At 39.8% G+C, this 23,721-nt stretch overlaps 1 protein-coding gene across 1 annotated transcript in view; it reads left to right on the forward strand.

Annotated features, from left to right (window-relative positions):
- LOC308051486 (zinc finger SWIM domain-containing protein 6-like) overlaps positions 1-21,458 on the forward strand; it is a 200,057-nt gene extending 178,599 nt beyond the window's left edge. Inside the window, exons 6-14 of the mRNA XM_080364367.1 lie at positions 4,399-4,575; positions 4,853-4,999; positions 6,938-7,084; positions 9,172-9,432; positions 12,569-12,704; positions 13,997-14,154; positions 14,652-14,815; positions 17,369-17,450; positions 20,416-21,458. Coding sequence (XP_080220493.1) covers positions 4,399-4,575; positions 4,853-4,999; positions 6,938-7,084; positions 9,172-9,432; positions 12,569-12,704; positions 13,997-14,154; positions 14,652-14,815; positions 17,369-17,450; positions 20,416-21,278 — 2,135 coding nt within the window. The 3' untranslated portion in view covers positions 21,279-21,458. The remainder of the gene's footprint in view (positions 1-4,398; positions 4,576-4,852; positions 5,000-6,937; positions 7,085-9,171; positions 9,433-12,568; positions 12,705-13,996; positions 14,155-14,651; positions 14,816-17,368; positions 17,451-20,415) is intronic.
- The last annotated feature ends 2,263 nt before the right edge of the window (positions 21,459-23,721 follow it).

Genomic DNA, 23,721 nt, shown 5'->3' on the forward strand with positions numbered 1-23,721 from the left:
CCTAAATATGTTGCACTGATTGCAACATATAATATAGCCTCTGTCTTTTATATTCTAAACTTGCAGAATTCAGCACTCTTTCTTGGGACAAGTAACTTTCTTGTTGAGGATTGACCAGCCAAATTTATTTTCACTAATACTGTCCTTGCAGAAAGTCTAAATAGTGTTTTGGGGTTTGTTTTGGGATTTTTTCCCATTGGTTTGGATTTTTTGCTTGTTTGTTGTTTTGTGTTGTTTTGGTTTCGTTTTTGTGCTGGGGATGCAGTGTTTTCAAAGCAAGTATTTGTGTTTATTAATAGTTAGGTCTTCTAACTTTTCACTTAGTCCTTCTAAATATTTGTTACATGAAAATTGGATGTCCCTGAAATATGTCATGTAAAAGTCTGTTGTTTCTTTGCTTGACTATAATCTTATATACCTTCTGGTGTTGGGGTTTAAATTTTGTTTGCAGTTACAAAGCCTTTGATACTTAAACGTAGATCTGTTGTAATTGCATTAAACTGAGTAAGAAATGGAAGCAGCTCTCTGTGGGATATGCTGTGTTGTGCAGTCTGCACTGACATATCGATGTGTGCAGAGGCAATGCTGCCTTCTTGGAGAAGGTGTCTTTTCTTACTCATTATCATACTTTCTGAAATGTGATTATCAAATCTGACAGAAGCCTTTTCCAGTCATCTTCAAGCAAAGATATTGCTACTTTGCTAATAACTGAGGAAAATGCAACATATTTACCAGGAACAGCAAACCACACAAACTCATAATCCTCAAAGCCCTCGGTATTTTGATGCATATTTCATATAATTATGATAAAGTTAAAATTAAATGCTTGTGGGAAGTGGCAGGTTTGGGCTTAGATGGGTTTTCCTTGTTTATTTTTCTTGTATTGGGGCCAGTTCTGTTTAATCTCTATCAATGATCTGGATGAAGGGATTGAGTGCACCCTTAGTAAGTTTGCAGATGACACCAAATTGGGAGGGAGTGTTGACCTGCTGGAGGGTAGGAAGGCCATACAGAGGGTTCTGGAATGGCTGGATCATTGGGCTGAGACCAATTGTATGAGGTTTAACAAGGCCAAGTGCTGTGTCCTGCACTTGGGTCATAACAACCCCAGGCAATGCTACAGACTCGGGGAAGAGTGACTGGAAAGCTGCCTGGCAGAAAGGGATCTGGGGGTGCTGAATGACAGCCAGCTGAACATGAGCCAGCAGTGTGCCCAGGTGACCAGAAAGGCCAACAGCATCCTGGTTTATATCAGGAATAGTGTGGCCAGCAGGACTAGAGAAGTGATTGTGCCACTGTACTCATCACTGGTGAGGCCACACCTTGAATACTGTATTCAGTTTTGTGCCTCTCATCATAAGAAGGACATTCTGTCAGGGATAATAAAAAGTCCTTCTTTAAATATGTTAATAACAAAAGAAGGGGCAAGGAAAACCTCCATTCTCTGTTGGACTTTGAGGGAAATATAGTTAACAAAGAGGAGGAGAAAGCTGAAGTACTTAATACCTACTTTGCCTCAGTTTTTACCAGAAAGACAGGTGGCCCTCAGGACAACTGGCCTCTGGAGGTGGTTGACACAGATAGGAAGCCAAACAGGCCCCTTGTATTCCAGGAGGAAATAGTTGGTGATTTACTGAGCCATCTGGATCCTCACAAGTCTATGGGACCAGATGGGATCCATCCTAGGGTGATGAGGGAACTGGCAGAAGAACTTGCCAAGCCACTCTCCATCATCTTCCAACAGTCCTGGCTCACTGGGGAGGTCCCATATGATTGGAAATTGGCCAATGTTACCCCAGTCCACAAAAAGGACTGCAAAGCTGACCCTGGTAACTACAGGCCTGTCAGCCTGACCTCGGTGCCTGGCAGGGTTATGGAGCAGATCATCCTGAATGGAATCACACAGCACCTTCAGGATGGACAAGGGATCAGACCCAGCCAGCATGGGTTTAGGAGGGGCAGGTCCTGTCTGACCAACCTGATCTCCTTTTAGGATCAGGTGACTCACCTGGTGGATGAGGGGAAAGCCGTGGATGTGGTCTATCTGGACTTCAGCAAGGCCGTTGACACTGTCTCCCATAATATACTCCTGCAAAAGCTGGTAGCCCGTGGCTTGGACAAGTGCACTCTACGCTGAGTTAAGAACTGGCTGGAGGGCCAGGCCCAGAGAGTGCTGGTGAATGGGGCTGCATCTAGCTGGCGGCCAGTCACTAGTGGTGTTCCCCAGGGGTCAGTGTTGGGTCCAGTCCTGTTTAACATCTTTATTGACGATTTAGATGAGGGGATTGAGACCATCATCAGCAAATTTGCTGATGACACCAAGTTGGGAGGGTGTGTCAACCTGCTGGAAGGCAGGAGGGCTCTGCAGAGGGATCTGGATAGACTGGAAAAGTGGGCTGATTCCAATGGGATGAAGTTCAATAAGGCCAAGTGCCGGGTGCTGCACTTTGGTCACAACAACCCCCTGCAGCGCTCCAGGCTGGGTGCAAAGTGGCTGGAGAGCAGTCAGACAGAAAGGGACCTGGGGGTACTAATTGACAGGAAGCTCAACATGAGCCATCAGTGTGCCCAGGTGGCCAAGAAGGCCAATGGAATCCTGTCCTGTATCAAAAATAGCGTGGTCAGCAGGACAAGGGAAGTGATCCTTCCCCTGTACTCTGCATTGGTGAGGCCACACCTGGAGTACTGTGTTCAGTTCTGGGCCTCTCAGTTCAGGAAAGACATTGAAGTGCTGGAGCGGGTCCAGAGAAGAGCAACAAGACTGGTGAAGGGACTTGAGCACAAGACCTATGGGGAGAGGCTGAGGGAGCTGGGGTTGTTTAGTCTGGAGAAGAGTAGGCTTAGAGGTGACCTCATCACTCTCTATAACTATCTGAAGGGAAGTTATAGCCAGGTGGAGATTGATCTCTTCTCCCAGGCAGTCAGCAATAGGACAAGGGGGCATGGGCTTAAACTCTGCCAGGGGAAATTTAGGCTGGATATTAGGAAGAAATTCTTTACAGAGAGAGTGGTCAGGCATTGGAACGGCCTGCCCAGGGAGGTGGTGGACTCGCTGTCCCTGGAGGTTTTTAAAGTGAGGTTGGACATGGCACTTAGTGCCATGATCTAGTAAACAGACTAGAGTTGGACCAAGGGTTGGACTCTATGATCTCTGAGGTCTTTTCCAACCCAGTCGATTCTGTGATTCTGTGATTCTGTGATTGAAGTACTAGAGAGAGTGCAGAAAATGTGACGAGGCTGGTGAGGGGCCTGGAGCACAAGTCTTATGAGGAGCGGCTGAGGGAGCTGGAACTGTTTAGCCTTCAGAAAAGGAGGCTGAGGGGAGACCTTATTGCTGTCTACAACTACCTGAAAAGAGGGTTGTAGCATGGAGGGTGTTGGGCTCTTCTCCCGAGTAGCAAGTGATAGGACAAGAAGAAATGGCCTCAAGTCATGCCAGGGAATCCTTTAGATTGCCTATTAGGGAAAAATTCTTCACAGAAAGGGTTATCAGACTTTGGAACAGGCTGCCCAGGGAAGTGGTTGAATCACCATCCCTGGAAGTGTTTAGAAGGCATTTAGATGAGGTTCTTAGGGACATGGTTTAGTGCTAGAGTTAGGTTGGGTTATGGTTGGACTGGATGATCCTGAGGCTGTCTTCCGACTGAAATGATTCTATGATTCTAAGATTACCTCTGAAGGAAGTAGACTTGATTCATTTTTAAATCTTCCAGCTAGCTGGAGACAGAAGTTCATTCAACATATAACTTCCTACAGAGGTGTTTTGTTTTCTGGATCTCGTGCAGGGTAGTGGCAACTCTGACGTGGCATTTCAATATTCATTTACACAGTGCCATGTCGATAGAGGGCTTTTGCTGTAAGAAGATGTCCAGTAAGGATTTTGTCAGTCTCATGTCCTCAATACCTCACTTCCTTTGCAGTATTTGTATATGTTTATGACAAAAAAATTATACGGGTGCTCAAAATTAACATCATTTCTCAAAGAGAACTACTAAAAATCTTTCATGTGATGTTTATCTGTCCCTGAATCTGAGAAGGAGAGAAGCTGGGGATGTTTTAGTAGCTGTGTGCCATATGCTTTATAGTTAGTTTTTAGGGGAGTTCTGTACATGCTGTTTAATGCCCTTCATCTCTAGCTGTTCCCTTTGCAAAGTCCTATTTAGCATTAGCTATGCTGATTTTTAGATTCCTCTGAACACAAAGTGAATGGCACACACTTTGAGCTGTTGGGTAATAGGATGTGAAATATCATCTGCAGTCTGCTCCTTGCGGAGGGGAGCAAGGCAGGCTGCCGTCAGTTGGGAGTTGGTGAACAGGCAAAAGACAAGAATACTGTGAATGACTGATTCACATATGAGTAAAAGCTGATGCAGCTTTCTGAACTTGTGAAAATGACAGATTCATCGAACAGGCCGCATCGGACTGTGTTCACTCGAGCCATAGAGGCATGCGATCTGCACTGGCAGGACAGCCACTTACAGCACATTATCAGCAGTGACCTATACACCAACTACTGTTGCCATGATGACACTGAAAACTCACTCTTTGACTCTCACGGGTGGCCCCTCTGGCATGGTAAGTGGCTAAACCGAAAGATGTTTCAATGACTTACTGCTTTGTTCAGTTTCTATGGCATTATTCTGGGGGGATGGTGGGGAGATGAATTAAAAGCTTGACAAAAAGAACAGAAACTCCCTTGAAATGCAGGCTCAGTAGTAGTCCTTTAAGTCTCTCTTGCATAGTTTTAAAAACAAGACAAAGAAAACAAACAAGTCCTTTTGCATAACCTAGCAAAACAGGCCATTGCAGACATGAAAGTATTGTTGTTCCTCAATTATTTTCTCCATTTTAGAACATGTTCCTACAGCCTGTGCGAGGGTGGACGCATTACGATCTCATGGATACCCACGAGAAGCACTGAGGCTAGCAATAGCTATTGTTAATACGCTAAGAAGGCAGCAGCAGAAACAGATGGAAATGTTCCAGGCTCAGAAGAAAGGTAAATGTTGGGAAGAGAGAAGGGCAAAGGACATGATGAGGTGACAATAACACCGGACTGGGACTTTGCATGAGAAAACTCCTTTTGAAACTAAAGCAAAAGACATGCAAATGATCATAGTGGTAATGTCACATTTTGCATGATGGAGGGTTTTTTTAAGCTGGGTTGTGAGCTCTGCAGGGCAAGCGTTCTGTTCTACCTTCTGCAATACGTCTGACATGATGGGGCCTTTATCCCAATCAGGGTTTTTGGTTACACAGTGTAAATATTCATCCTGTGTAATTTATAGGTTTTTAAACAGAGCTTTACATTTAGCACATCAGGTATTTAAAATAATATTTCCCTCTGATGTATAATTTAGCAGAGCTATATATTTCTGAGGTAGAAGCCTAAAGTTGACATTGAGGATAACAAAAAGGTAAAAGTCTGCCCTACAGAAATTAATCAAATTTGGCAGTTTGTTCCAAAAGTCTCTTATGATGCTTAAAGCTTCAATGGATTCACATTGCTGAAAATGAGATTTTTGAAACACTGGTGTTATAAAATGTTCTGTGGTGTTCTTCTGAGCACTATCCCTATTTTTTGAAGGATCATTCTACCAAAATTAATCCTGCACTGAACTTTGTCAGAAGTTCAAAGAGGTAGTGGAAGAAGAAAGAGATGACTTTGTGTGCACATGGAAAAACTGAAATTACATTCTTGGCTACCTTTCACTGAAATTTTATTTTAGATCTTTGTTGCTCTTCTTAACTATGTGTATCCTCATGCATTGTAGGCAAAAATACCGGTGTGAAGTCATGTATGTAAATTTTTCAAGTGCATGTGCAGGTGTTTTCCCAGAAATGATCATTTAGAAATTGAAGACAAGATGTAGACATCTGACTGAAAAAAACATAATCTGGCAGTTCTTAATGTGCCTCAATTTCTTTTTCACAGTACCCAAGGAAGAAGTTTTGAGCACTGTTGTGGATCTTAGATTTGAACAAAATTTAAAAGCACTTTGTATTATTACTTAGGAGATTTTTTCTCAGTCTTATTATCATATAATATATCTTTCCTTAGCATGTGCTCTCTTAAAAGCTTTTCATGTTTTCCAGCTTCTCAGACTGGGGAGGTGTGAAGGCAGGGGGCTATATCAGTGTGTGTATATATGTATGTACCACTGACAGGTATGAAGAATCTGCTGCAAGTGTGCTGGTCGTAGTACTCCTCCTTTTCATTCCCAGTTGCTAATGCAGTATCTAGACATTCAATACATCTGTTAAGTTCCTTTCCCTGTGAGCAGTTTCTATAGCTGTTAACTAATATTATGCTAAAAATTGAGTGTTCATTGCGCTAAACAATTTTTTCATGTTGTAACTGATTGATGGGTGAGGGCTACAAAAAACAGTAAAAGATGTGCTTAAAGGACAATTTTTTCTCATACTTCATTTCAACACTTTATCCTTTTTTTTTTTAGATGCAAGATAAGCTCATATTTTATTTATTAAAATGGAACACTTTAGAATATTTAATTTATTTCCATGTCATCAGATTCACATAAAATGTAGAAATGGTGCTGTGTCTTTTGAGTGAGGAAACGGTTGTGAATATTTTCCAACAAAATTCTTTACTATAATTTTTCAGCAGACATTTTCAGAAGAGTAACTGATATCAAGTAAGAGATTTCAAAAGGTACTGCAATTGAAATTTTTGACCCATAATGCACTTTGCTAGTGCTCTAAATGTTTGGCCTTTGTCCATTGTTTTTTTCCTCTTAACATATTCACAAAAGTCAATGAATTCACCCTGAAAGATACTATTTTCTCCTTCTAAGCAGAAGCTACTGGAAATACTTTGAATTCTGTACTGAGAGCATTTTAATCAGTTTTACTTCTATAAATGTTTTGAGGGGCTAACATGCACTCTCTTTCCCTCCCTCCATCTTTTCTGTCACAGAACTTCTCCACAAAGGAGTAACCTCAATAACGAATCTTGAAGGTTGGGTGGGACACCCTTTGGATCCAATTGGCACCCTCTTCAGTAGCCTGATGGAAGCCTGCAGGATGGATGATGAGAGCTTCCATGGATTCTCAGACTTCACAGGTAAGGCCATGCAAAGGGAGCAATCTTCTCTAAGTCTTCACTAACTGGAGGCATTTTGCCTTTTGGAATTAACTTCAAAGCCAGTGTCTTTATAGAACTCACATTTGCATTCCCTAAGAAAATATGAGGGAGAGAACATGTTTAAAGTAGAATTTTGTTATAAGTTATATGAAAGCACTTCGAAAATTACCAGTTACTCATCCTTGAAGACAATTCTGTATGTCACGCTCAAAATAAAACTGAATAAGACTTTATAGCAGCAACCCTCTCCACATTGCTCTGTTCTCTTTTTGAGAAATTATAGGAAATCACAGAGTTGTTGAGATTGGAAGGCTCCTCTGGAGATTGTCCGCCTCCTCTGCTCAGAGCAGGGTCACCTACAGCAGGTTGCCCAGGACTGTGTCCAGTTGGGTTTTGAATAACTCCAAGAATTAATACCGTACAACCTCTCTGGGTGACCTCTTGTAGTGTTTGACCATCCTCACAGTAAAAAAGTGTTTTCATATACTCAGATGTATTTCAGTTTGTGCCCATGGCCTTTTGTCCTGCCACAGGATACCATTGAGAAGAATCTGGCTCTGTCTTCTTTACATTCTCTCATCAGATATTTATGCATTTTGGTAAGATTCTCCTGAGCCTTTTCCAGGCTAAACAATCCCAGATGTCTCAGTTTCTTATATGGGAGATACTCCAGTCCTTTAATAATCTTTTTGGCCCCTCACTGGATCTGCTCGAGTATGTCTATGGGCAGCCCAGTACTGGACACAGGACTCCAGGTGTGGGCTCACCAGTGCTCAGCAGAGGAGAAGGATCACCTCCCTTGATCTGCTGATGGCACTTCTCCTATGGAGTTCAGGATTTTATTTGACTTCCTAGCTACAAGTGTACATAATAATTCAAATTGATGACAAAACACTTAACATTTATAACATATGTGGGATATTAGAAAATAGTGTTGCAATATTGATACATGATTTAGGATAGGATGGGGATGCCCATTTTAACTTCAGTATTTGCTTCCCAGGAGCGTAACTGATTTATTCCTTATTCTCAGTCCCTTTCCACCTCTGTGGTAGTTTCTTATCATCTTCTGTGTGGTCAGAAACTCAATCCCTTTACCTACAACTCTTTTATATGCACATCCCCAGTCTTCTTGGGGCTTTGCCTCAAAACTAATTTTATTCAGTTAGATTTTCTTCAATAATCTTCTCATCCCATATCCACCAATTCTGGAAGAACTTTTTAATTAAAAGAAATCAGATTCTTTGCAATTAGAAAAAAACCAACACAACAATCCCATGAAATAAAAGTAGCATGTGTTAAAAAGTAAATTCCCCCTACAAATGCATATGCAATCTACCAAATGCATTCTGCCTTCTCATTTGCTGCAGCTGTTCTTCTCCTTACATCTGTACATTACAACTTTTTGTTCACAAACTGGACTGTAAAATGCTAGAGGTTGGAATAGCATTTTGGCATCTGTGAAGTGCCAAATGAATCAGTGGTACTCTTTAAAGCACTTCATGGCTTGGTCTGTGTGGAATTTACAAGTAATCTTTACTAAAAGTAGCACTTATAGTTTTAATAAAAGTCATAAAAGTCATACAAGTTCATCATAAATACAGCTGTAACAAATAAAAGAGCATGAAGTTGTGGAGTTCCCAGGCCTACTATATTTGTACAATCCCAATAGCTTCAACTGAAATCTATGCAGGTGTATAAGCACCTTCCCTTTCCACTTATACAGCACCAAAGCTTTAAGGAGCTAAAGAAATGGGTAGGGAAAAAAAATGAAATAAATCTTCCTATTCTGGCCTTGTTAATACAAAACCTTTCTCCAAATCACGCAGTATAAAATGAAAACTTTTATTTTTACTTGAGTGGACTTTTTAAAACGTAATTATTTTGTGTATTTGTGGAATTGGATCAGGTAGCTTGGATCATTGGATCTTGAAATTGTGCTGGTAATTTAAATCATTTTTTTAAATGAATACTGACAGAGAAAGCATTTGTAAATGTGGCATTGTAGGCAGATTATGGATTAGAATGATTTCCTGATGTATTGTTCTTTGTGTCACCCTTTATAGAGAATGTGGGGCAATGCAAATCTCTGGAGTACCAGCACCTGCCTGCACACAAGTTCTTAGAAGAAGGGGAATCTTATTTAACGTTGGCTGCGGAAGTAGCATTGATAGGGCTGGGACAGCAACGAATAATGCCAGATGGCTTGTATGCACAAGAGAAGATTTGTCGAAATGAGGAGCAGCTCATTTCTAAGCTACAGGAAATTGAATTGGATGATACTCTGGTGAAGATTTTTCGAAAACAAGCAGTCTTCCTATTAGAAGGTAGCTCATTGTAGATGCTAACTGCTTCTTTAAACTGTCTTCACTTATGCAAACCCACTGAATTAGTATTACACTGGAAACTGCCTTACATACTTAAGATGGTTTTTGATGTAGAACTCCAGCAAAATTTTATTTCCAGTCTTATGAAAATCAAACATACTTCAGATATCATATGTGTGTACAGATAAGGCATCTACTGACCTATAAGCCTTTCATTTTAATGGTATTACATTTTGTTCTTTAGATTTGTTGCTTTACATAATCTCAGTATCCTAATTATGCAACCCAGGCTCACAATTAAATAATATAGACATCAGTTATCATCAACAGTTCTTAGGTAGCAAATTTCTAAATGTCACTTGTATCCTGAAAAAGGACTGGCAGCTTTGTAAATGTATAAAGATTTTTGCCTCTGTTCCCAAGTGAAGAGCTCAGAAAATTCACTTAGAATTGCTAGGACAGAAATATAACATTTTATTTGTAGCAATTAGGAAAATTTCTTGCCTCTGAAATTTGTATCATACATGAAAATTGAAATATATGGTCAAATATTGAGGCTTAAGGCCTGTGTTTGTGACTAAATTTTTATTAAGACAAATAACTTGTGTTTGGGGATCAGCCAGTATTTGTTGGTTTTTTAAATGAAAGAAAAAACTTCAAAGGAACCAATTAGCTAAAGGCATGGTCCAGGTTTTGAGTTTTTGCTCAGAGATTGGTGGGGAGGGTGATACTGCTCTAGCTAAGTTGTGAAGACTATTACACAGTAGTCAGGTTTTGCTTTCTTTCTGTAAGACATTTTTCTTTTAAAACTACTTCTTTAATGGAAGAGAGACAGTGTGTTGTTTAGGGTTCTCAGCTTCGAGTCACTATTATTGCCCAGATCCTTAAAGACTTTGGTGCCTACTGATGGTGCCATTTGAAACTGCAGAGAAGCTGCACCATAGGGAGAGTTTCCATTATGTGTGTCTGTAACTGCTGCTTTATGGCCTTTGGACAAGAACCACTGCTTGCTGGATCCAACTATTAACCACCATAGAGGGATACTATGGGTTATAAAGTCAATTTGCTGCATCTGGTAAGGATGCTTTATGAGGAAAGGCAGGATTTCTCTCAAGTATTCTCTGATACTTCTAGTTTACTACTTCAGTCACTGGTATTCTTTTTGTTCTTTTAAAGTAGTAAACAAGTGATCATAGCAGGAAATCTGCTAAAATAACTATCTACAAAATTGCTGTGGTGAGCAGTGTGCAATGATGGTCTTGCATTACAGTGTGCTGAGAAATCTGTCTTTTCTATAATAGCATCAGTTTATTACAGAATAGGCAGAAACTGCTAGCTCACATGGAGGTAAAACTATGCAGTGTTTTAAGATCTTAATCATATCAATTGTGTTTTTATAGTTAAAGTCCTGTAGATATCATAAAAAAGCTTAATCCAATATTAAGCTGTTTTCTATGCTGTTAATGCAAATTAATGCATGCTGTATGTAGCTACCATTTGAATGTGTGGGAAAGCAGAACATAAGACTTTTGTTGCAAGAACTGTTCTACTTTTTAACTTGACTGCTAAGTTAATGGCAGAATATATTTTCATATAAATGCTTTGTCATATATACTTTGTATCCTAACTGAGTTTCTGACTGAACCACCAACTGGCAAGCATACGTGAAATGGCTTCTTTCATTGAAGCAATGCCAGCTAGTTTTGAATAGCTTTCAACTTCATTTTAAATTATTGAGAGACACACTGTCACCTACTTAATCTTCATTGATATTTCCATTGTGATCAGGCCCAGTCTTCAGAAATTCCCACCTTTGGAGCTCAGGTTTTTTTTCATGCCTAGCGATTTTAATCTTTGCATTTTGTGCTAAGGCACCAGTCAGAAAAACATTGCTGAAACAGCTGTGCTCGTCCAAGTTGTTACCTTCTCTCTCTCATGGAATTCATCATCCTCTGCAGCAGAAGTGGTTGAATAAATTTTGTGAATACTCATCTGCTTCAGTATAGAGTCAGCCATGTTAGTTTGAACCACTGCTGGAAGCTATGACACGTGACTGCAGTGCAGAAGTGTTCTCACACATTCATTGATCCATCCAAGTGTGGTGAGCTGGAATCTCTAGTAGAAGACGAAGTAGTAACTTCTAGGACTGATGGCTGCTATTTGTGCAATAATCATCCAGTAATACTTAATGTAAGATTCTTATTCTGTATCTTGCAACATTTAATTCCTGAACCTGTAACTGCTGAAGTAAAAAAGTGCTTGACACAGTTTTCCTATTAATAGGAATAACAGTCTTAAGGTTGCAGGAAAAAATGTAAAAGCAGGATTAATATGCACCGTGAACATTCAGAACTCAGCAAACAAATAGTTTCATTTAACTTTTTTTTTTTTTTTTAATCTCTGTTAAATTTCTGTTGTCAATCTTGACACTGCTGTTATAAAGTTGAAGTAGTACACGGAGTGTGAGCAAAATCTATTGCCCCAACAATGGGAATAGTTTCTCCACAACAGACATAATTTTTAAGATTGTGTGGCTATAATGGAATAACAAAAGCATCTTTGGTGCAAGATCTGACCCAGTCTCTGGAGACCAAGTCCAGACCAAAGGGTTATTTCAATGCCTAATGTCAAGTGAGACATTAATAGGGATCAGGTGCTACTGTAGTGATCAGTGATTCGTCACTTCAATTAAAGATACATGTTTTTCCACTGTAACTATTTTTTTTTCTGCTGAATTTGTTATAAAGCAATTATGCACCAACAGAGGGTGCATAGGGTGTCATGTGCATGATATAACTCTGCAGGGGCAAAGCTAGGATTATCACCTTCTGCTTTTGCATACCATAGACTTGCTGAATGAGCCCCATGGAGCCCTGGGACCATTCTGTCATTTGTATGTGCACTGGTAGTGTGCTTAGTACTATACAATTTGCAGTCTGTCTTGTCTCAAAGAATATATGCTATTTAATATACTTGTAATATATTTCACAAAAATATCAATGTAACTTTACCTTTTCTGCAGCAAACTGTCTCTGAATACTAATTCTAACTCAAGCTATAGTGAATATTTTTAAAGGTCCAGAAGTTGGGTTTTAACAGTCTGTAAAGACTGACATTCTCTTCCTCATTCCCACAGCTGGACCATATAGTGGTTTAGGTGAAGTCATCCATCGAGAGAGCGTTCCAATGCACACATTTGCCAAGTATCTTTTCACCTCTCTCCTACCTCATGATGCTGAAATGGCATACAAAACTGCACTGAGAGCCATGCGGTATGTATTCACAAGTCATCTACAAAGAGCACAAGTAGCGGTTTAGAAAAGGGGAAGACCTAGTCTTTTTTCAAGATCTAGTCTTGAAATCAAGACCTAGTCTTTTTTTCTAAAAGATGCATTGTTCCCTTTAAGTAGAAATTACTTTGGTTCTGTCATCTGTAAAAGCAATTGATGTCTGTAGTATCTACAGTATAATAATTTATAAATGTACAATTAGTGTTTATCTGCGACTGTAAAACAGCATTCTATGTTACAAATTCTTCTAGAATTCCATTCTTGGGGCATGTGGTTTTGTGTTAAACAACAGCTTTAGCACGTCTTTTCTCTTACTGATGTGGTTGTGTGTGTGTGTGTGTGTGTGATGGCAGCAGCAAGGAAATGAAGAAAGAGGCATCTCACCAGCAGTCTCAGGATCATCTGCTGCTTAGCAGATGATAGGACTATTTGTTCCACCAGCCTTCTTTATAAATTAATATAAATTTATAAATTATTCTTTATAAATTAATATGATATATTTGAAACCATATGGTGCGATCTGAGCCAGTTCTTTTTTCTTGTGCTTCATAACTAAACAGTCTTGCACACTTCTGGGTGAATGTTGTGATTTAATACGGCGTATGTCATATGACACCAAAATGTCTGACTTGCATCCCATTTGTCTTCAGTAATCAGGGAAAAAGATGTTTATCAGAGTGTGCTCAATGTGTGTTGGCTTTATCTCAGGGCAGGCTAGATTGTTAATGGTCGCTAACAAGGACCTTCTGATGGAAGTTCCAAGGGCCTAAATGATCAGCAATAAATCTATGTTGTCCACATACAGTGCAGGGGAGAAACTGGTCCCAGCTGGATTATCTGGTTGCTGTTAAGAACTTGTAGTAAATTATAGCTGACAAAGAATAGTCACAACTGAATACTAAGAGCAATCAATTCCCAGATTAAAAAAAAAAAAAAAAAGTATTGGGATTTTCCTGGTCATTATTATCAAGAATGATTGCACATTGATCGAAGGACACACTATCCACAACTCTACGGATGATGCAGAAAGTCTCTGCTGCCTTGGTTAATGGTCGGCTTAATTGTCCTGTGAATTCCTGCAGAAGCCCACTGATGTAAGCAAATTTGGCAAATGGACTTTTAAGATTCCCCAAGAAGAGAAGTGGTTTTCCAATATCTTTATACTCAAAACTCCATATTTCATAAACAAGGTCAAGTGTTCTTGAAGCTTTAGTTTTACTTATGAGTACATTAATATAATGATTTAATGAAATATGATTTCCTCCTTATTTCAGGTTGCTAGTATTGGAATCTATGGCTCCTTCAGGAGACATGTCCCACTCGCACCACATTGCATCAGTTGTTCCAAACCGGTATCCCCGCTGGTTCACTCTAAGTCACATCGAATCCCAGCAGTGTGAGCTGGCATCGACCATGCTAACAGCAGCCAAAGGTACATTGCTGTCAGTTACATACTCAACTAAATGTATGCTTTTAATATTGGATGGAATAAACAGATTATAAAACATGTGTTTAGGAATCCAAATCACACTCTGACAGGAGCTTGAAATGGGAACAACGAACTGACTTAAACACTTAATTTTCTAGCAAATAGTTAAACTACCTGGATGGCAGACAGATGAGCTTGATTTGAGGCTGATGAGACAGCTTTTTGTTCTTCTGACATATGATATAGACTGTGAAACCCAGGAGTGGACAAATCACTTCTAAAATTCACAAATCAGGATGACTTTTGGCCATATACCACACTAACACCATAAGGCACTAGAGGAGTTTGTGCTGTCTTTTGTTCATGTGATTTAATTATGGAAGGTTTATAAAAACCAAAATATCTATAACTGAAACATCATACTATTACATAGCAATGGCATACTCAATTATAATGCATCTCTGGATGTTTTGGGAGCTTGTTCTGTTTACACCTTGCAGGTGATGTTCAGAGGCTGGAAACAGTGTTAGAATCCATCCAGAAAAATATCCACTCCTCATCACATATCTTCAAACTTGCCCAGGATGCATTTAAAATAGCAACACTCATGGACAACTTGCCAGACATCACTCTTCTGAAAGTTTCTCTGGAGTTGGGCCTTCAGGTATTTCCCTCACTCATTATTACTACAGTAGAAGACAGGAATTTGACCCTGTGTTGGTGGGTACAGCTCTTTAAGTCACTGAGGACCATAACCTCTTTGGGCTCTATCTGGAATTTTCACATTCTGTTTTCTGATGTAAAGTGCAGTTGACTGGTAAACACAAAGCAAGGGTCTGTGCAGTCCCTTTGTGCCATTCGAGCTGGGAGCAGCTGGCTGCAGGGTACTCCTCTGTTCAAGTATGAGAGTGGCCCGATGCAATGGGTTCAAGAGTATACGTAGGGATGGCTAGAGAGCAACATTATTCTGCTTGCCAGAAATGCACTTTTGCAGATCTTTTGTATGGCCTTCACGGGTTTCTTATCATTCCTCCCATCCTTCCCTTCCTTTCCCTCAAATGAGATTTGGTAGGTGTTTCTTGAATTACTAGTGAAAGCCAAGGTCAACCATAATGACCTGTTTCTAAGGCAAACTGCTAACAACAGTCCTCTCACTTTTTCGTCAAATCCTGCACTCCACAAGCTTTGGGATGGTCATCTACATTAGACTCATCTTGACATTTACAAGAACCTCAGATCAGTTTTCAGGCTCTTAGGAGAGACTTTACAAGCTAAAAGTAGACAGCTAAGCTTTTAGGTATCTGGAGTAATATTGGCTTGCACAGTTCATTTCAACAAAAATAAATCCCTCTTCAGGGAGTTCTTAAAAACAATGAAAAACAAACAAATGAACAAAAAAATGCAAATATCAGAAAACCATTAATTACTTTTCTTCAGTAAACAAAGCTCCAAAGACTTGTGGAGAAAAGATATTATCCCAGTTGCTTCTCATGCCAAAGAAAGGTACTATTTGCCTGTTCTAGACTTAGAAGCTGAAGTCATTAATCAGAAAGTTGAGATTGTGTGCTTTGTTAGCCTTTCTTATTCCCAAGGTTGATGTGGAAATCTGCTTTTCTTTTCACATCTTGGTATGTTTCTGCCTTAAATGTTTGTTTACTTGAGAAAGACACTTATGATTGACTTGAATGTCACCTCAAGCATTCACCAAGTATCATTCAGTAGTAGCAGCACACTTTGGATATCACTGTGTTCATGGATACTCCTGTGTGGATGATGGTGTCATCAGAATGTCTTCAGTAAGATCTAGTGAAATAAATATCATGAACCTTTACTTTCTCCTAAATCCAGTGTTAGGAATAAATTAGTGTAGAACACGTCCACTGTCTGCACCAAGCTTACTAAGGTGTTTTAAGAATCTTAAAGTTAGTTTGCTTTCCAGAAGGAAGATACATAGCAGTTTTCTGGTAGTAACTCACAGCTGTATAGATTTCTACAGGAACATCTTTCCGGTAAAAGCCTTACAGTGTCAGCACTGTCTTCAGTGGTCTGCAGATGCTTTCCTCTCTCTTTCCCCCCAGCCTAATGACAATTGGATTGTCTATATTTGCTATTGAGTAACTGACTGCTTATGAAATTTATGTGCCCTATAAAACTCTGTTTCTCCCCTCATGTGGCAAACTGAACAGCAATGTCCTCAGAGGTATACTGTTCTGTCTCACAGCTACAACAATGACAAGTTGGACTGGTTGGGCTGCGGAGATACCAACAATTTTAATAACTATCACTGGGATTTCTGTGACAGAAAAACCTCTTATATTGTTCTAGATTTGGGAGTAATGTATGGACTCAAGTTCTTTCTCTCTATTTCCAATGGCAACATGTGTTATATGACTCAGCAGAGGGAAGGCACTGAAACTAGCTGTGGAAAGTGTAGCCAAATGGGCATGGAGCATATCAGGTGTATTCTGTCCTTCAGAACCTTACTGGCACAGGCACTGTAAAATTTGCAGGTACAGGAGGGGTTTCTATTCTTCCATTTGCCTGTTGTATGCTACATCAGTGCAAGTAAGTATTACTGCACACATGCAGACAGGTACTGCTGTCAGAACTGCTGAGGAAGTTAGTGCAGGTGATCACTTGATGCATTTCTGGCAAGTGGTGTCCTTTCCCTGAAAGCCTGTAAATAAGCAAACCTATTTCCAGTGTATGTGACAAAGAAGTTTCACATAGATGCAGGAGCGAATGGTTGTTTGGCCATTTCTTGCATCTCTTATGGGTGGTGAGATCTTCTCTTCCTCTAGAATAAGAAATTCTTATTAAAAAAAAAAAAATCCATCAGGACAAAGTCAGGGTTATTCTTTGTAGAAGAGAGCTGTGGGGTCTGTCCAGTTAGCTGAAACAAGCTTTCAGTGCAATTTCCATGCAGCGTTTGTTTTACTGCATAAATATATTTGCCCACATTTTGGGAAACAGCATAGGCAATAACTGCAAGTGATGTAAAATATGGGCACTGCAATCAGAGCTTAAAGTCCTTTTTCTATGATGCTGATGGTTTTACAAATGAACTTAGCAGGGACTTCTTGTTCAGAGAACATAATTGCTATGACTGCCATTTTGAACCTCAGTGTATTTGAGTAACTTAAATTCCTAATTGTTGGTATATTGTCATGGTTTTGCAATAGGATTCATTTGTATTTTGTTTGTGTTGTTTTAATAGGTGATGCGGATGACACTGTCAACACTGAATTGGCGACGGCGGGAAATGGTGAGGTGGTTGGTAACATGTGCAACAGAAATAGGTATGTTGTGAGATGCTTCTCAAGGACTCCTGCCTTTTTGTCAGCTAATCTTAGAGGGCTTGATCTTGTTTGTCAACACCCAGGCTCCGTAAATGTCTCCCACTTTCTGTTAATCTATAAAATTCCTTTGGTTAGATGACATTAATTATGGCAATGATGAGTGGGTTTTTGAACGTGTGATAGAATAGATACAGGACAAGCGAGCTGCTAGTTGAGTAATGCAGTGTGACTTCTTTCCCCTGCAAGGTAGGGATGTGCATAACCTCATGTGAAATACCCCAGATTTCCCCTTGTCCCCTCCATGCTGGTTTTGAGTTTGAGGCTGCAGCAGAGAAAATGTTTGTGGTTATGGGCTGTTACACTATGTTACAACTTTGCTTGCTCTGAAAGGTGAGTCTCCAGAAGACTGGTGAGAATACTATCTGGTTAGCTGTGGGGAAGGGGAACCAGAAAACAAGTGGATGAAATGCTGAGGATACCTCCCACTGCATGGCAGACAAGATCTCATGAAGGGGTTCTCATTGCTTGTTGTTTGTTTTTTTGGTTGGTTGGTTGGTTTTTAAGCCTCTGGGTAAATCCAAGCTTAGAGTGTAATGCATCTTTGTTATGTGGCTATGACATTGTACAGGCCTCTTGTCTGCACTGTAAAGCAAACCAAACAGTAATGCACCCATCCTTAACCATGTAAGGTGAAAATAAGGTAGGAGCAGAACTAGGCTCATGTTAGAGGATAGCAGTGGGAGAATAGTGCACTCAGCAGGACATTATGTTGTCAAGGGTTAAGATTGCGGGGTGACAATAAAACCCTGGCAGATGTATTGTTAACCTCCTCTCCCCCCCCACTCCCCTTTTTTTGCCCCTCCCTCTCCCCCCTTCCACTCAGGAGAGGCAATTGGGAGGAAAAGAAGGACAGAGAGAAGAGAGTTGGAAAAAATTAAAGATGTTTTACTAATACGACTAATAAGAATAGAGAAAATAATACAAAATATACAAAACCAATCTTGAAAGTCTCAGCAACTGCAGAGCCGGCACCCAAAGTCCTGGATTAGACTCCACAGCCAACCAGAGCTGGATTCAGTCTCTCACTAGGCCTCAGTTTGCAGGGACGACTAGCAAGGTCTTCTCCTAATGTCGGCCATAAGAACAAGAGAGCGAGATCCTCGTGATCTCCCATTTTATATGAAGTATTCACTTGAATGGAATGTTATACACAGTTGGTCAGTTGTTTCTCGTCGCCCCTCTCGCGAGATGTCCATCTATGCTTATCAATAAGTTTGCATTCCATTGCTAGGTTTTACCAAAATATGTGTCTGGTTGTCCAGGAAAATGCAGTTAATATGAAGGTTTTAGCTGACAGGCAAAATTCACTGAAAGAGAAACTTGTTTTTAACAAAACCAGGACATATGTTCATTGCTGGACTTTGCCATAAATTTCTTGTGTGTCTTGATGAAATGTCCCTTAGCTTCTGTATTCCAGTTTGCCATCTGCAAGATGAGGATACAGAATCTGAAAGTGAAGATGTGAGCATTAGAAACTGTAGCTGTAAAAAAAAAAAAAAAAAGGAAAATCAGTAGCTGTGGTAGTGAGGATAATATAAGTACTATGATAAGGGAGCGATTTTGATTGTCACTAAAGGTATTTTTGGAAAGTATACTTCCCTTCTGTATTTACTTCTTTTTCATACATCTTAGTTGGATTGTATCACAAAGATGATCCTTGAGTTTCAGAACTTTACAGGATTGCTGCTGCTTATTCTCTGGATTAGTTTAGTCTTTGCTTTATACTTAACTGCTTGCCTTTGTGTGCCCTCAGCCAGAAAATGGTTTGTGTCTGCAAATTTTTGTACAATGCTCTCGTTTCATTGCTTTTACATCTTTGCTAAGGTAATTATTACTGAGGCCATCTTGCAGATATTAATGCCTGGGTATTATTTTGTGCAGTTACATATTGGTAAATAAAATGATGGGTTTAATACTGCTTTAAATTAGTTTGCATATTCTAATAGAACCTTTAATGTCATGCAAAGTACTCCTGAGACTTAATCGAGTTAATAAAACAAGGAATATGTCTATTTAAATGAAGATTTGGTGTTTTTTGACTATGCCGAATGAGTGAAGGGATGCACAGGAAATATCAGAGTCCTACAGAGAAAAGGACCTCTGAGTGTGGTTTAGGTGGGCTTACAGATGTGTGTAAACTACCTCTAGCAATTATAAGAAACTCTAGTTGGCTATAAGATTCAATTTATGGAACCCATTAATCACTGTTTCCCCCTTCTCCCTTCCCCCACCACACATACATGCCAGGAATAAAGTGATACTAACGGAAATAACTATTTCAGAAAACATCCGCTAGTGCATATTGCTCAAAGTATTTCCCTAACAAGGATCTTGATATTCAGGTGCATATGAATTTGATACAAGATGTACCTGAAAAGCCTATTGGGAGGGGGTGAGGGTTAGGACTTTTTTTTTTTTTAAGGTGTGCTTAGTATTAAATGCCATGGTGTTCTATTAAATGAGACAGCATGCGTTCATATTCTTTTGTGCATGCACTGTACCTTGAGATGCACATTGAGAAAATAAGTTTAAATTGCCTTTAAAAAGTGTTCAGTGTGAGGGCTGCTTTTGAGTGATGTGATGAGACTAAATGAGCCAGAACTCGTTATATAAATTGTCTTACATAACAAGTAAAACAGTTCATTTGTCACACCAGGAGATGACAGCTTACTTTGCAGGCTTTTTTGTTACTATCTGCATTTTGGTGATTGCTACAGAGTTTGTACAATAGTGTTTGTTTTAATGTCCTTTTCCAGCCATGTTATCTGGTTTAGCCCTTCTTGCTGAAGCACATTTCCGTGGAAGTATTGGCAAACTCTTAGAGTTTGAAAATGTAATCTCTTCCCGAATGTCTGTATCGACTAGGTTGTATCAGTTGTGGCTAATCCTTTCTCTCTCTCCCCAGGTGTTTATGCACTGGATAGTATCATGCAAAACTGGTTTACACTTTTCACTCCAACAGAAGCCACTAGTATTGTTGCTACAACAGTGATGTCCAACAGCACCATTGTCCGTCTGCATCTAGACTGCCATCAGCAGGAGAAGCTGGCTGGCAGTGCTAGGACGCTTGCTCTACAGTGTGCCATGAAGGATCCTCAGAACTGTGCCCTCTCTGCACTGACCTTATGTGAAAAGGATCACATAGCTTTTGAGACTGCTTACCAAATTGTTCTAGATGCTGCTACAACCAGCATGAGTTACTCACAGCTTTTTACTATAGCACGATACATGGAGCACCGTGGTTACCCCATGCGGGCCTACAAGCTGACCACTTTGGCCATGACGCATCTCAACCTGAGTTACAATCAGGACACACACCCTGCCATTAATGATGTTCTGTGGGCATGTGCGCTCAGCCACTCCCTTGGGAAAAATGAACTAGCAGCTATAATACCTCTGGTGGTCAAAAGTGTCAAATGTGCAACGGTACTGTCAGATATTTTGCGTAGGTGTACTCTGACCACTCCTGGCATGGTGGGACTTCATGGAAAGAGGAACTCTGGTAAGCTCATGTCACTGGACAAAGCCCCTTTAAGACAACTCTTGGATGCCACGATTGGAGCCTACATTAATACAACTCATTCGCGTCTCACTCACATCAGCCCGCGACACTATAGTGAGTTTATAGAGTTCCTCAGCAAGGCCCGAGAGACCTTCTTAATGGCTCATGATGGACACATCCAGTTTACACAGTTTATTGACAACCTAAAACAAATCTACAAAGGCAAAAAGAAACTGATGATGTTGGTTCGTGAGCGATTTGGTTGATGAAAATGCGTGAAGGGGGGGAGGGATGGTTTGTTTTTACTTGAGCCTGCCTTTGTGTCCTTTTGAACTTAAAGAATCAGAGCCACACCGGTATTATATGTGTATAGTTATAATGAGTTTGCAAACTAAACTGTCATGTTGTGAAAGTTTGTGGTTTTAATTTTTTTCCTTTTTTTCTGTTTTGTGTGAGAGGTTAAAAAAGGTTTGGTTTATACTGAGTATATGTTGTCAAGTGGCAAAAGCCCACATCGCTCTCCTGTTCTTTCTGTATATGTTCACAGTCTCGAAAACAAACATATATTGCAATTGCTTTAAAAACCAAACAAAACACCTCCATCCCGTGATAAGCTTTACTCCTTTGTAATGCATCCTTACATTTCAGCATATTTAAACAAACCAACAAATGAAATACTAATAGTTAAAAGGCTGACCACATGGCTTTGCGGTGCTGTTCATCCAGAAGCATGGCACACAATGCTTGTGCATGTGGAAACTTAGCAACTGTCAACATACATTCTCAGGGATTTATAAAAAAAAAAAATTTAAAGACTGAGAGCATTTATTGTACTGTATATATATTATAGTATATGTCTGAATATTGAAAAAATATAAAATTAATTTATAAAAAAAACTCTATGTAATGCAAAATACTTGAAGCTGCAGTAGCTTGGTTTTAAACAAAAAAGAAAACCTATCCGAAGGACTAAAGTGCGCCTTGCTTCAGGGTTGGCTCAGGTAGTGAACTATATGCTGGGCATCTATGCAGAGCCACCTTTTTGATTGCATGGTTGGACTGATACCGATTGGGGTAAAATTTATATAAACATATATATATTTATACAACCTGTGTATACATATATATGTATACACACATACACACATGCTTGTAACAGGCACTACAGTAAAGAGGGATAACAAAAAATGCATAGACAGAGAAGCAAGCCCTAGCATAAAGAATATAGTATGCCAGAATCAGGCTTTGTGCCTCCTAGCCTAGGAAACTCAAAGAAATATATCCTTTTTGACACAAAATACAAAATGATTGACGTGATACATTACGCCTTTGCAGTGAGCTAATAATAAGCTAACCTTTGTGCACAAATATATATATTATATATATATTCTGCATAGGTATTTTGACTTTGTGAAGGACAGAAAGTTGTGTAGGTATGACTGTTCTACTTTTCTGTTCATATTTTAAAATATATTTTATTTTCTCTTTAATTACTCAAAAGCAGCCTTCTATCTTGCCTTGTCTTAATGCTTTAAAATAACCAAACTGGAGATCTAACTACCAAACCATTCATTGTGTTATTAAATACCAACTTCGGTTACAGTATCTTTACTTTAGCTGATGATTCTGTATCCTTGTGCTTTTTAAAGCAGTTTTTATGTTTTGGTGCAAAACTTGTCCAGTGTCTCTTGTTCCCTTCATTAGAGAACATGCTAGAGGTATGTTTGTAGGTATTTTTGTTTTAAAAAACTATTTCATGCTCTCCATTTTATTTATTATATTAGGTAAAAAGGTTGTACTTCATCATCCATGTAAACGTGCTCATGAAGTTGAAAGTAATTAAGATTTGATACACTGATATCAATTTATTTATGTAACTAAATCACTGTTTTATAAACTTGTTAATGATCAACATTTTTTTTTATTAAAATTAGTTTTTTGAAAGTTGATTCTGCCTCCTTCATGGTGTCTGTTACTGGAGTTGAATTGTATAAGGATAGTTCATAGATCTTAAATGCTCAGCTTGCAACTTCGGTGAATTATGGTGATAAGCAATATGACCACCAAGACCAGGAAAAAAATGTTTTGTTCCTCAAAAATCCACTGAGGAATGGTAGTGTTCACAACTGCAACAGTTCCTTTGCTGGTGGAAGAAGACCTGGTGCATCAGAGGGACCAAATGCTGCCTGCACAGCACCAGGTTTGCTGGCATCAGGTGGAGTTCACCTTTCTCAAAGGGCACATGAGCTGGCAGGACTCATCGACATGATGGGGGAGAGGGACAATATCAGGCTTGCCCGTGACAAGCTGTGGGAAGAGGTGTCAAGGATAGAGGGGGAGTACTATCAAGGACCCTCAGCCAATGGCCCTGAGACATGTTAGCTTCACTGGAGCACACCTGAAGTCTTATGGAGATGAGCCAGGGCCTCCTGAGGTAATCGAGGCCAACAGGAAATCACCAGGGAAATACTTGAAAGGAATTAAGAAGGTGACACAGCCAACAGCCCAGCTGAAGTGCCTGTACATCAATGCACGCAGCATGGGCAACAAACAGAAGAAACTGGAAGCCACAGTGCTGCTATAAGGCTACAACCTAGTAGCCATTACTGAAATGTGGTGGGATGGATTCCATGACTCGAGTGCAGTGATAGATGGCTACAGGCTGTTTGGAAGGGACAGGCAAGGAAGGAAGGGTGGAGGGGTTGCCCT

This window comes from Nesoenas mayeri (genome assembly GCF_963082525.1).
Source record: "Nesoenas mayeri genome assembly, contig: SUPER_W_unloc_1, whole genome shotgun sequence".
In the NCBI taxonomy this organism is placed as follows: domain Eukaryota; kingdom Metazoa; phylum Chordata; class Aves; order Columbiformes; family Columbidae; genus Nesoenas; species Nesoenas mayeri.